The sequence below is a fragment of the Poromitra crassiceps genome (genome assembly GCF_964638095.1).
Source record: "Poromitra crassiceps genome assembly, chromosome: 7".
Taxonomy (NCBI): Eukaryota; Metazoa; Chordata; class Actinopteri; order Beryciformes; family Melamphaidae; genus Poromitra; species Poromitra crassiceps.
This window is the reverse complement of record NC_139628.1, coordinates 47,152,953-47,166,646: the sequence shown is the minus strand read 5'-3', so window position 1 is coordinate 47,166,646 and position 13,694 is coordinate 47,152,953. Positions and strand designations below refer to the sequence as shown.

The 13,694-nt window shown below is 41.1% G+C and overlaps 2 protein-coding genes across 2 annotated transcripts in view; both read right to left on the bottom strand.

Moving 5' to 3' along the window:
• Nucleotides 1-4,700: 4,700 nt before the first annotated feature.
• Nucleotides 4,701-9,714, bottom strand: LOC310779883 (class II histocompatibility antigen, B-L beta chain-like). Its single transcript, XM_083640394.1, has 7 exons — nt 9,637-9,714; nt 9,119-9,388; nt 6,687-6,903; nt 6,137-6,204; nt 5,547-5,666; nt 5,429-5,455; nt 4,701-5,353 (listed from the first exon to the last, which is right to left on the bottom strand). The coding sequence occupies exons 1-6, from the start codon at nt 9,689-9,691 to the stop codon at nt 5,430-5,432; spliced, it is 756 nt and encodes a 251-aa protein (XP_083496520.1). The 5' UTR covers nt 9,692-9,714; the 3' UTR covers nt 4,701-5,353; nt 5,429.
• A 2,561-nt stretch (nt 9,715-12,275) lies between these two features.
• Nucleotides 12,276-13,694, bottom strand: part of LOC310779888 (mamu class II histocompatibility antigen, DR alpha chain-like) — a 1,971-nt gene continuing 552 nt past the window's right edge. Inside the window, exons 2-4 of the mRNA XM_083640399.1 lie at nt 13,575-13,694; nt 12,937-13,218; nt 12,276-12,596 (exon numbers count right to left, since the gene is read on the bottom strand). The exon at nt 13,575-13,694 is cut by the window's right edge and continues 123 nt beyond it. Of these exons, the coding sequence (XP_083496525.1) occupies nt 12,475-12,596; nt 12,937-13,218; nt 13,575-13,694 (524 nt within the window). The 3' untranslated portion in view covers nt 12,276-12,474. The remainder of the gene's footprint in view (nt 12,597-12,936; nt 13,219-13,574) is intronic.

The following is a 13,694-nucleotide window of genomic DNA, read 5'->3' as shown; positions in this document are numbered from 1 at the left end:
AAGTAGATCCGATCTCTTGTCGATGTGTTCTATCGATAAAAATGCTATTTGGCGAAATTGTGTTATTTGAAAATCACTGTAGTTGGATCTGTTGTTGAATATGTTCACCAACGTGTTAAATGTAAAGTTTTCAGGCTATTTTCGTGGCCTCATTCAAATGAATAGGATGTCATCTTGATTATTATGGTTTTAATGGCGGTCAAGTGGCGAATAACCCGCATGTTAAGACTAAGTGGGATACTGCTTTAAACTCACAGCATCACACAGACGATGATGTCTGTGTTCAGCTGAAAGGTCACATGATGTGTTTGGAAAACAGGGAAACACATTTTCTTCCATTATGGCTCTAATGGAATTTAAGGATATGGGGAATTGGCCCCGAATCCAACTCCAACGTTGTTTTTATTTCTTTTTTTTTAAGGCAAATCCAGCCAGAATCCTGGCTTGTGGCCAGGAGGCTGCTAAAATGTTTCTTACAAAAGGAAGCGCTCTGCCACCATTGCTTAATACAGCTCAACAGTCACGTGACACCTCGGTTCTGGAAGAGTATTTCGGCGTTCATATTCTGCAATCATATTTTGATTATTAGCTGTAATGTCGTAACCGCCCATGGTAGACTTACGGGCGAGCTAGTTGTGAAACGATGGTATATGAATGAATCGGCCGGACAACCCCGTCTGTATTTGTCACAGACACACATCAATGCATGCACACGTCACGTGCACGGTAGCTAGTACACACAAGCTTCAGAGCCATGTGAAATTGTCACTGTGACAAGAATTGTCATTGTCATGTGTCACTGTGAAATTTGTCTTAACGCGCGTTTGCCGAGTAAAGGGGTCTAGGGATGTCACGATACTAGAATTTCTACTTCGATACCGATACCCAGGACAATATCGATACTCTATACCATTTTCAATACCACGGGAAGGGGGGATGATGACAGATCAAGAAGCATAAAAATAAAGTTAGACAGATGGACGGACAGATGCACACTTGTCCATAATCTAGGCCTGATCAAACTTTGAATTTAGACAGCCCTGCTCCAGCCATCAGAACACGTTTAGCTTGTTGAAGCAACAGATACCCACCAATGATAGGGAGGGAAAAATCAGTGATTTTTCATTAAAAGAAAGCACTGATGGTAGCTATCAAAACTGTTGCAAATGATCATTTACATTTTTTAGTATTGATACTTGTTGCAAATGAGTATTGTATCCGATTCAAATTCTCAGTATTGATACTTTTCGATACTATCGATACTTTTGACAACCCTAAAGGGGTCAAACCATCAGTATGTTACGTTAACCATTATGAGTCACTCTGCTTTCAACCCGTTTTGAAATCCATCGCCCGGTTCGTTCACATTAAAGCACAGAAATGTGTCTATATACAATAACGTTGGCAATTGTTTAATAGCAGCTGTTAAAGACCACTGGTCCCGCCCACTGCCGCTCAAGAGTGCTCTCCCAATGGCTGAAAGGCTCTGTTGCTCAATCATTCGCTAATCTGATTGGCTGGAAATGCCAGAATGTATTATGGGATGAGTAGTTCCTTCATTCTTAAAATATATTATGTACACAGTCTTGTACCTTTGCCTTTTTTGCATTTTTCTATGCGTTTCTCCCTCTTAATCAAATGATTTTTGGTTTGGTTCCAGACTTAAAACTCTCTATATAAGCATTTTTCTCTATGTGATGGAGAAAAGAGAATGGACAATTACTCTTCCATGAACCAAAGGTGATGTCAAATGACTGTTGAGCTCTATCTGTCCAGTAATTCCCAATCCCTGCCACTAGGTGCTGATCTAGAGCACATAAAGCAGTATTTGAAAACCTTTCAAATAGTCTGGGCTTTGGCTGAGTGCTGGAGTACTTTTATATCAGTATTGGAGTCTAGAGCTTTCTGTGTTGCCAGTGCATTTTTCTTCTTCTTAATACAATACAACAACAAGAACAACAGCAGCCACCTTGAATTGCCAGCTGGTCCTTGACACGTCCCATCCAGATCCATGGCAAGACTAAAGAAAGATAAAATATAAACTTACCTACTTTAACTTAACAAACTTAAACCAATTTAACCTCTTAATAAACCATATAGATGTCCTTAGTTTCTCTCAAGCAATGTCCCTCATGGTATAACAAAGTCCACTTCTTTGGTAGCAGCAATTGAAGGTGGCTGCCGCTGTAAGTATGTTACCGAGCTGTGTCAGGTCCAGTTTTGTGCCTTGATCCTTCTGAGAATCACCTTTACCACTTCAGAGGGACATTTTCTACCCAAAGACTTCACCTGTCTGCCCTGATTCCTGTTTCAGTTTGACTGCTACCAAATAGTAATATAGTTTTGACTGGGTTTTTGTCGGCTTACAGTAACAAATCACCTTTAGTCTTGGACTGTTTAGCTGTGGACAGACAGTTACTCCCTATGAATCCTACATGTCGACAAAAGCACGAGTAGTTAATTTGGATTTTAAATGTCGTTGACAAATCATCTCTTGGCAACAAAGTGCAGAGAAATGGCCCTTGTTTCTGCTGCTGCCCCAGAATGCAACACTTTTTCAAAGTTTTTAAGTTGAGAAAATGGAGACAAAAAAGAAATGACAGCAACACAAGATACTTTGTGAGTTGGTTGGGTGGTGGTGCTTTTAGGGAAACACAGAAGAAAATCTATTTTGTTTATTTTTTACTTTGTACAAGTAACACAATGATGTAATTACCTCAATCAAAGCCTATTTTACTGTCTAAAGTTCTATTGTTGTAAGATATAATTATTTTATTTAGTGTAAAATTTGACCGTTTTATAAAAAGGAAATTAACAAGAAAAAGTTTTTGTTGGTTTGAATTGCTGGTATAATTGCTATATTTGTTAAAATTAGCTCATCTTTGTTTTCTTTTTGAGGGCATTGTTAAGTTTCTTTCTAACTCAGAGGAGAAGACAGAAGCTTATAGACAACATTCTCAGCGTGTGATCCTGGCCTGGTGGATCTTTGATTCACTTTGGCTCTGTGGTGATGATTCTGACAACTGTTGTCATTTTGATTTGACTGACTATCTTACCTTAATGTAGGTCAACTTTGTTTGAAGGGATTTTTTTTCTTTGTGTTGGAATAGAGTTGACATGTTTTCACAAATAGACGAGAAATGTGTTTCTATACTTTTTTTTTGTGGCATAACTAGGCGTTCACACTGGGGCGATTTTTGCAAATGACGGGAGTATACGTACTGTACAATGCAAACACGCGAGTAGATTGGGCAGCGCGAATGAGGCGTTTGATGCAACTTTCGCCTGATCACCTGTTCATTTTTTTTTTTTTTGTCAACTTTGGGCGAATTTGCCTGAGCGAACTCAGCTAAGCTTTTTTCCGCCTTGGTGTGAACGCACAGTAGAAATGGAATTTGCCAGAAATTGAAATCAAAATACTTCAAATGTATTTTTTTCAATCATGTTATATCCTCTCCACAGTTTGTTGGATGGCTCCTGTTATGTAAATAATACTGATTAAATTAATTTAAGGACTTCTCACTTAGCTTTTGTCCTATGTTGTTTCTTGTCCGGTATTGAGGGTTTGACATGCTAAGATTGGATTTTTTTTTTTTTTTTTTTTTATAAATGACTGCCGTAAAATATGTCATAAAAACATTTGGTAACTATGGAGGCCGAGAACGAACATGGGAACAATTTTTATTTATTGCCGTTTTCTTTTGTTATCACAAGATAAATTTTGTTTTCTCGTTATCTCGAGATAACAAAGCCCTTTATATCAAGAAAGCTATGGGGGTCTGTGGTCTAATTTGTGTCAGTTTAGGGGTCCCTGACGTGAAAAAGTGTGAAAACTGATGTATTTAAAAAAGTAATATGGGTACCAGTAGCCTAAGTGACAGACTTGCTGCAGTAAAGGCTTTGCACTACAGTATTTTCAATAGAAAATTACTGCAAGAGATCAACAACAACCTGCAATATAGCTGCTGTTTACACTTGTGTAAAAATTAAATATACAAACAAAAGAAAAATACACACTCATGTTCTAATTTATCTGGTCTTCTGCATTTGGTCCCCTTTTTACAGTGTATTTTTATTTCATTTAGCCTTTATTTAACTAGGTTTGTCCCATTGAGATCAAACATCTCTTTTACAAGGGAGACCTGACCAAGACCAACAGCAACACAAAGTTTCAACATTAAACACATGATGCATTTGAATAACATTAAAAAGATCAGATAAAACATTTGCACACAGTCAGCCTGTTTAAAATAGATTTCACCATAGCTTTAAAAAGCTTTCAGGGTTTCTAAGCTATCAAGTTTAAGATCAGACTGTATTGTTCCCTTGCAGTGGGTGCAGAAAATCCATAGTTTTGGTCTTGGTTGAGCTTGTGTGTAAAACAAGTTTGAGCATTTTTTTAATGTGTTCACTGAAGGCATTTTGTGCCAAAGCAACAAGAAATGGGTTAATGGTATTAATAGCCCACACAGACAGATGTGCTGACTCTTAAGATTTATGAAAATGTGACTAGAATGGAAAAAATTGTGCTAACAATTGTACAAAGCGGTAATATAATATAATAAATACAGGCTACGACTAAATATGTAACGTGAGACTTTTCCCATGGGTCATTAACGTGATGCTGCTGACCTGTTTCTGAAAACAAGCAAAGATGAGGAGAGTCTCAGCTATTAAATAACACAGTGACAGAGTGTTTTTCAAAGCTTTATTGTAGGTAAAGACATCTCACTCCAGTAAATGAATCTAACTCACAGAAAACTTAAGGCTCCTAATATATTGCAGCAGCTGTTAGTGTGATTTTACAGATGAAGTTACATCACTCACACCAAGACAATTTCCGTGTATGTGCAAACATACTATGGCCAAATAAAATCATTCTGATTTTGATTGAAGTTTGATTGAACTGAAGCTAGAGGACAGAAGGAGGATCAGATGTTCTTCCTTCAGCTTGAGAAGTTAGTCACTGGAAAATGATGATGTCACACAGGAAGGTGAATGATGTCACACAGGAAGGTGAATGATGTCACACAGGAAGGTGAAGCGTCACATCACAAATACATCAGAGTGACACTCAGATTAGACTCAGTTCTCTGAATCTGGCATGGTTCAACTACAGACAGAACTTTCAGCATTCGCTGTTAAAATGGTGTGGAAACAGAGTAAAAAAAGCATCACAGAGTCTTTAGGGCGGCCCTACATATTAGTGGAGAGCATCATTTTCAGTAAGGAAATTAATACGGACAATAGTTGAGAATTAGCAATAAGTAAATCACAGCAGATATATGTGCATGTGTATTACAGAAGGCTTGAAGCAGAAACTGCAGCTCCTCCTCTCCAGCAGGTGGCAGCACTGAAAACACAAGAAAGCAGGTTGAATTCCCAGCTGGAGGCAAGCGGACAACAGGGACAAGTTTAGGATTCCTACCTCAGTTAGTGGGAACCGGAACCCGTCCTGATTTAACACAAGAGAAGAAGACACTGCTCAGTCATATAAACACAGGAGAAGAAGTGTGAAGCAGTCTGAACCTGTCTAGTGGACTGACCTTGGGCCTTTCTCCTGTACAGGTAGTAGATTAATCCAGCCAGAGAGAAGATCAGACTCAGAACCAGGCCTGAGGCTCCGATGACCATCTTGTTTCTCTCAGACTCAGGCATCGATGGATCTGTTGAGAGAGAGACAGGTCAACAGACAGGTAGAGAGACAGACAGTCAGATATACAGACAGGTCGTCAGACAAAAAGACAGGTAGTCAGACAGACAGATATGTAGTCAGAGATAGACCGGTAGGTACACAGACAGACAGGTAGGTAGTTAATAGCGATGGAATATCAATCAAAATAGCAATGTTTGTCTGACTTGACTCTGAAATGACACACGGGGCACAGTGGCGCAGTGGTTGCGCTGTCACCTCACAGCAAGAAGGTCCTGGGTTCGATTCCCGCCTGGGACGCTATGGGTTGTTGAGGGTGTGTCCCCATCCCCATGTCCTCAGTGCCTACGGCCCAGGTGGGCTCATCAGAAGGGCCTTTCTGTGTGGAGTTTGCATGTTCTCCCCGTGCTCGCCTGGGTTTTCCTCCAGATAGGAACCCCCTAAAAACAAACGTGCAAAAAAAAAAAAAAAAAAAGTAGTTACCCCAGTCCTGGATCACAGGCTCGGGCAGGCTGGGGTGCTCCACCACGCAGGAGATCTTCTCTCCAGACCTGTTACACACACACACACACACACACACACAGGAAATATGTTTACCTCCTTTGCTCCTGCTTTTCTTTGAATTTCTGCTCTAATTCCCTTTTCTTTTGGCTGCCTATGATTATGGTGTCTGCATGTGGGATATGCAACCATAGTTAATAACTTATACCAATAATGATGTGTACGCAATTATATCTTAAATTCTATAACAGTGTGTGTGTGTGTGTGTGTGTGTGTGTGTGTGTGTGTGTGTGTGCGTGCGTGCGCGTGCCTGCGTGCCTGCGTCTGTCTGTCTGTGCGGCTTCCTCGCTCCTCTTCTCTGACACCATTCTGCTGTTCCCACCTGGATGCTGCTGCCGTTTTTCTCTCTGAACATTTATCTGAATTGTACTCCAGGTGGAGTGGATCTGGACTCACCTGGGTGTGTACTCCAGGTGGACTGGATTTGGACTCACCTGGGGGTGTACTCCAGGTGGACTGGATCTGGACTCACCTGGGGGTGTACTCCAGGTGGGAGTGGATCTGGTAGTACCAGTCCCCGTCCGGCATCTCTTCAGTGGAAGAGACATCAGAGGTGATGGGCTCTCCATCTCTCAGCCAGCTCACATCGATTGTTTTGGGGTAGAAGCCGTAGACGCTGCAGATCAGCATGTTAGTGTGTTTCCCACCAATGGGTGTCTCTGAGCGCAGCCTGGGTGCAGAGGGTGTAACTGTAGGACACAGTGTCATTATTATTATTATCACAAGATCACTAAGAGAGTTGATTTCAGTTACGGTGTGGACCAGTGATGTCATTTGTGCATGAATGACATCACTGGTCCACGACTTTACACAACTCAACTATCAAGAACTGTCAGACTAAATGAATGCCTTCAAAACTGTTTACACTTTTTGGATATGTGTGAGATTATGTGCAAAATAACTCCATTGAAAATCAGGGGTGTCCCTTTAAGGCAACCGGTCTATAGTCATTTAGGGCAGATGGAGAAGGCTTCGTTCTTAGGAACCGGAACAAGGTACGATGTCTTCCACAGCACCGGAACCTTCTCGTGGCTCAAGCTAAGGTTGAAGAGGGGCTGTAGGACCCCACGTAGCTGTACTGCGCAGGTCTCCAGGACCCTGAGGCAGATCCCATCCGGACCGGCAGCCTTGTTCTGTGGTAGCTTCTCCAACTACCTCTTGACCTGGCTGCTGGTGACAGTCTGGTGGTGGTGGTGCACGCTCATATGTGGATTGGAGACTCTGGAGACGATGCCCTTTTTTTTGGTGTGACAAAACTCATTCCAACTCATGCGCTTTGTGTGCTCAACCAGAGTTCCTCTGGCTTGAGCTAATTGCTTGTCATCAGTGATGTCACAATGTCTCCCCCAGCCCACCCACGCCCCCCCCCCCATGGGCACATTTTTTCCATGTTTTTTCTCGCACCAGATTCATGCCAGACCCCTGAAAAGTATTTTGGCAAATTTTGGAGACGAGCACTGGTGCGCCTTGTAACTCCGGACAGACAGACAGACACACACACACACACACACACACACACACACACACACACACACACACACACACACACACACACACACACACACACACACACACACACACACACTGACACACCTCCAACTAGAAGTGCACTTGGAGAGCGCAGACCTCTGCCAAGGCCAATACTCCAGTCTACTATGATATGCAAATTTTGTGAGTCGGACTCGGATCGGAACCCGAACCCTGACCTAGTACCCACTCAGCCACTCCCCCTACCCACCCCTCAAACTCTGAGACTCTGCAGCCTTCCTATCACTCCTATCTCCACCTAGCAATGGCCCATTTTCTCTAGCCCTGCCCCTTCCTTGACCCTAATCGGATCATATCCGCTCCAAAGTTCAATGGGTTCTTCCTTGGGACATGCTACACCCTTCCACCAAGGTTCATGAAAATCGGCCCAGTAGTTTTTCTGTAATCCTGCTAACAGACACAGACAGACAGAGAGGTAAGCTAGTGTTACAGTAATAGTACTTCTAGTTTCAGTATCAGTGTTTTGCCACCAGATGTCGTCACTGAGCTCATTCTGGTTTAGAGTTTATTGACAACCAACTTGAATGAGAAACAATATTATTCATTTATCAAATATTCTTATGAAAAACCATTAAAAAAAACCTCATCATAAATGTAATTTTCCTGTAATGATATTAAAAAAAATCTTCAAAGTGAAGTGATTTTTCCATCATACAAACTGAGAAACTATAAAAATACTTTAGTAACAATTTGCAGAGTAATAGTATATTTTTCAATGGAATTATTTGACTGATCAATCTATAAATCAATATAGATTTCTGCTTTTAGTTATTATGCTCCATGGTCCTGCAATCAGCTCCAGAAAGATGCAAACCTGAATCACTTCATCCCTCTGGGTGGTTTTAAAAGTCTGCTGCAGTCTTTAAAAACTGAAGTGTGTAGCTGTTTTACTTGAGATTGTATACTGTGTAAATTATATATTTGCATGTATTCCCTGTAATTATATGTATTTGTATTTTGTGTTGTATTGTTGTAACTTATGTTTCCTGCTCTCTTGGCCTGGGCTCCCTTTGAAAAGAGATGGAAATCTCAATGGGACTCACAGTTAAATAAAGGATAAAAAAAAAATATATATATATATATATATATATATATATATATATATATATATATATATATATTATATATAAGGAAACAGGCACACATACAAGTGTGTGTCTGTATCTACGTTTGAAAATACATTTAATTTAAACACAATTTAAACAGTAGAAACACTAACATCTGACAGAATCTATTTCCAACTGAATTAATTTGATATTGAAATTAAATTCAATAACAGCTCTGTAGTCATTATTTTAGTCAGTGATGTGTTTATTATTATTGCCATGGTGTTGGATGTAAAGAACAGCAGCTCACCTGTCTTAGTCAGAGCAGACTGTTTAATCTCAATGTTGACTTTGCAGTAGCTCTCCTTTCGAGCCCTCATACTCGCCAGGATTGCAGCGTCGTTGTTGAAGAGCTCTGCGTTATGCACACCATGCTCAGTGTATCCAACAAATCTCTCCACACTGCTGCTGAACCTGATGTACTCCACCATGTTGTAAATGTAAGAGGCTATGTACTCTATGTCCTTCAGCTCAGTGGAGTTGAAAACACAACGCGTCACCAGAGAGTTCTCAAATCCATCTGGACATCAAAGACAAAAACAAATTCAATCTGTATGTTTAACAGATGTATAATATCATTTCCATTCAAGCTGATTATTATTTATGAACCTACAGTATATGCCTATTTCACATTCACAACACACACCTATTTACATTCACAAAATTAATTGACATAGCTTTAATTTTGATATCGTGCTACTGGCTACTTTTGGTGTAATGTGAAATAGGCGTATTGATGAGTTCCAGGTATTGATGTATTGATCCTACCTGCTCCATACAGACTGATGAAGAAGAGGGAGAAGAGCAGAACAGATGAAGCCATGTTCCTCTGCTGAGTTCACTAACTCTGACACACTTAAACTGAGTCCTGCTAGAAAAACCAATGTAGGAGCCACACACTGGTCACATGACCAGCATCACCTGTCACCAGGCAGACAGTCCAGCCTAAATGCTGCTGGTGGCAGAGCCAGAGAGCATCAGGGAGAACTACATCGTCCCTGTAATTATCATACATATTAAAGTCGAGCTGAACCCAAAAATTACTTTTATTTTATTTTAGTTCAAATACCTGGGTATGCAGTGCACCTATTTAATAATGTATGCAAATAAAATCACAACAATCTAATTTCTTTAGTTTTTCACACTTTTTCACATCAAAAGTTCATTTTTCAAGATATTATTGATAACAGTAATGTACAGTTTGCTGACATCACCTAGTACTATCAAATGTCTGCCCCATTTCAACCAATCATATCACGACATGCAGCTGTCAATCAAATCTTCATTTCAGAATAATTTTCTCTTCCAAATGAAGTAGAAAATGGCGCCTAGTGCCTGTCATCTGGCAGAATTCCTAGCCCATAAACCCATAAACGAACTACTAACTTGGCCAATTGTTAGAAACATGAACAAAAAACAAAACTATAATCTCTAAGAATGCAGAGAAATGTAACTGGCTCGTTAAAACGCGCATTCCAGGGATATCGTATTTACAGCAGCGATAATGGCGCGCGCAGCCGAGAGCTTGGTTGTCAGGGGTCGCACTTCGGAGATTCCAGGCCAACGTGCTGCACTCTCCGCTCGGCAACACGAAGGCAGCTGGCTGCCTGCGGCTCGCTGAGCTCCACTCAGCCGTCAAAAGGCTCTTCCCGAGGGGAGCGCCACAACACACTGAATCCCACTCGATTTGGAGGCGGAACACGCCAGGATTGGCCAAAGCCCAATCCAGTCCCCAGAATTGTCAAATAAAATCATCGACATGATACTATGACCCGCCTCTCAACCTGTCAAACTATGTTTTCAGTCTGAAACGGACTCATATGCAACGGGTTCAGTTCGACTTTAAGTTATCTATAGCTTTAATCAATCTATTATCTACAGTACAATCTCTATCATAGATCAACAGTTATCTATTATATAGTCACATCTACAAATATATATCTATTACAGATCTACTGCGATTTATTATAGATCTAGTGATCTATCTCTTCTCTTCTTTTTTTATTTTTTTTATTTTCAAATATTTTATAGAACAGAACACAAACCAAAACAGACAAACAGGCTCAGACACAGGAAAAGGGAAAAAAGAAAATAACATACAAAAATCACCAACAATCAATATTGCAACACGATGCTACATAAGGTGCTTATGCACTTGTAAGAGATGTACATGGGATCTCGCAAAAGGGGTACATGAGGAATCAACTGAGTGAGTCACCCATCGGCCCATCGGCCCTAACCTCATCGAGGTCAGCTAGAAACGACTCCCAGATAGCTAGAAATTTTCCAAGTGAGGTCATATCCATCAACCACAGTTGAAAAGAGGGTGTTGCAGTCACAGTGTCCCCCAGTTGCCCCAGTGTCAAAGACTGTTGCACAGCTGTAGGGAAGTTCATACAGTATCTCTTCTCTTCTCAACACCTTCAACTAACCGTGCAATTAAGACAATGCGCTTGTAGCACTTTCCAGGGGGCCTACATTGCACTAGTGATGCTGCTTTACAGCATTTCAATGTATTATGTTCTTTGCAATTGTTTGTTTTTTCATTCCACACATTCCAGAGTGTACACATTTTGTACGCCAACCCTTAATTTGGGCAGTGTATTTTACCAGGGCAGATAAAGGGTCTCAAAACATAAAATACAAAATATAATAAAAGATCAAGGGTTACTGGGGGGCTGGCCCTGGTCAAAGAGGCAGATGGCAGTTGGGAAGAAGCTGTCCTTGTGATGACACATTTTGGTTCTGCCCGACCTCAGTCTTCTGCAAAGGGGGAGTGCCTCAAAGAGTTTATGACCTGGGAGGGAGGGGTCAGTGTGTGTGTGTGTGCGTGTGTGTGTGTGTGTGTGTGTGTGTGTGTGTGTGTGTGTGTGCGTGTGCGTGCGTGCGTGCGTGCGTGCGTGCGTGCGTGTGTGTGTGTGTGTGCGTGCGTGCGTGTGTGTGTGTGTGTGTGTGTGTGTGTGGGTGTCTGTAGGCACTCCACAAAGGTGGAGAGGCCACTCGCAGCTTCATGTCTGAAAGTGGATAGATCTCTACAGCTAGAGGCCTCACTGGATGAGGTACACACTACACACACACACACACACACACACACACACACACACACACACACACACACACTCACACACACACACACACACACACACACACACTTTTTAACTAACTACTTATGATTCAGATTATTTATATACAGTACATAATAAATGCAGTTATTGACTATTCTCTTCTTTAGCCACAATCGAAAGCTTTATTATTTCAATGTAAAACAGTGAAAATGTAAATAACATTACTTAAAAGAATATAGGCTAGAGATAGAAAGTATAATTGATTGATTGATTGATTTTTTATATATTCTTTCCAATATTTTATTCAAAATTCTTGAAATCAATGCACAAACAAGACAAACGAACATGCTCAGACATAAGAAAACAAAAGAAAACGTACATATATTATTGTATAATTGATTTATTGTGTGAAAGCTAGCATGTGCTTGCTGTCTCCTCCAGGTAAATCAGTACAGATCTGAAGCAGTTTAAAACAGTAGGACAGAAAACAGTCTGTTAACTCCTGCAGCTCCTTCAGTCCACCTCACATCATCCTAACTGATCAGTTGCATTCATTTCCTTTGATGAGGAAAAAGGTTCCTGTGGCCACACCCACCACAGCCATGGTCAGACCCAGTCCACAAAACACCGCAGGTCCGATCCCCGGCTGCTCCTGCTCCACACCTGAGGAGGAACCAAACAAATTAACACACAAAAACACACATGAACACACAGGAACACACATGAACAGATAGGAACACACATGAACAGATAGGAACAGACATGAACACATAGGAACACACAGGAACACACATGAATACATAGTAACACACATGAACACATAGGAACACACATGAACACATAGGAACACACATGAACACATAGGAACACACATGAACACATAGGAACACACATGAACACATAGGAACACACATGAACACACATGAACACATAGGAACACACATGAACACACATGAACACATGTGAACACACAGGAACATGCTATCAGATAAAGGTGTCTGACCCCAGAATCGGGTGCGTGGCTGGCTCAAGGCCCGGTGCTCCACAGAACAGCTGTAGGTGTCACCAAGCTCTGGGATGAAGCTCAGACTGGACACCTGGTTGTAGGTGCCGTCTTGGTTGGGGTAGGGGATGGTGAGGCCGGTTCCTTCGGTCACGTTCTTGTCGTTCCTGGTCCAGTAGACCTTGACGGGAGCGGGGTAGAACCCGGTCACATGGCAGATGAGGTGGTTCTCTACTCCGAGCTCCACATCCTCTCTGGTGTAGATGGAACTGTGAGGAGCATCTGCATAACAACCAAACATACAACATCCAGTAAATATCTGCACAACAACCCGATGTTGTAAACATCTATTATCAATTCAAACCAATAAGACTTTATATCTCTCAGTGTTAAATATATATATAAATATATTATGTTGTTTCTCAGTTCTATCATTTAAAGGGGGCACTGTATTTTCCCCCCGCTAACATTAAACACTATCAGAAGAACAGCTCTCATTTCTCAATAGCCTATTTAACTATCTTTACAGTATGATAAAAGTATTGTATATTTATTGCAGTAATGCAAAACACCTGCAGTCATTCCTTCTCTGTAGTTTAAATTGTTGAACAGCAGTAAATTATACGTTATGTCCTTACAGAGCTGCAGAGGAGGGTTCTTGTAGGCACGTCGATTTGTTTGCAGGTTGAGTCTGCAGAGGACCTGAGCATTCACAGCTCCTGCATAAGAGAAGCTTATATGAGGATCTACAAACTTGG

Bases quoted from the DNA above. Each gene is read 5' to 3' on its own strand.
- LOC310779883 (XM_083640394.1), bottom strand. From the start codon at position 9,691: ATGGCTTCATCTGTTCTGCTCTTCTCCCTCTTCTTCATCAGTCTGTAT. The intron at 9,389-9,636 runs GTAGGATCAATA...TTTGATGTCCAG, and splicing joins CATCAGTCTGTATGGAGCAG to ATGGATTTGAGAACTCTCTG. The intron at 6,205-6,686 runs GTGAGTCCAGAT...TGTGTGTAACAG, and splicing joins CACCTGGAGTACACCCCCAG to GTCTGGAGAGAAGATCTCCT.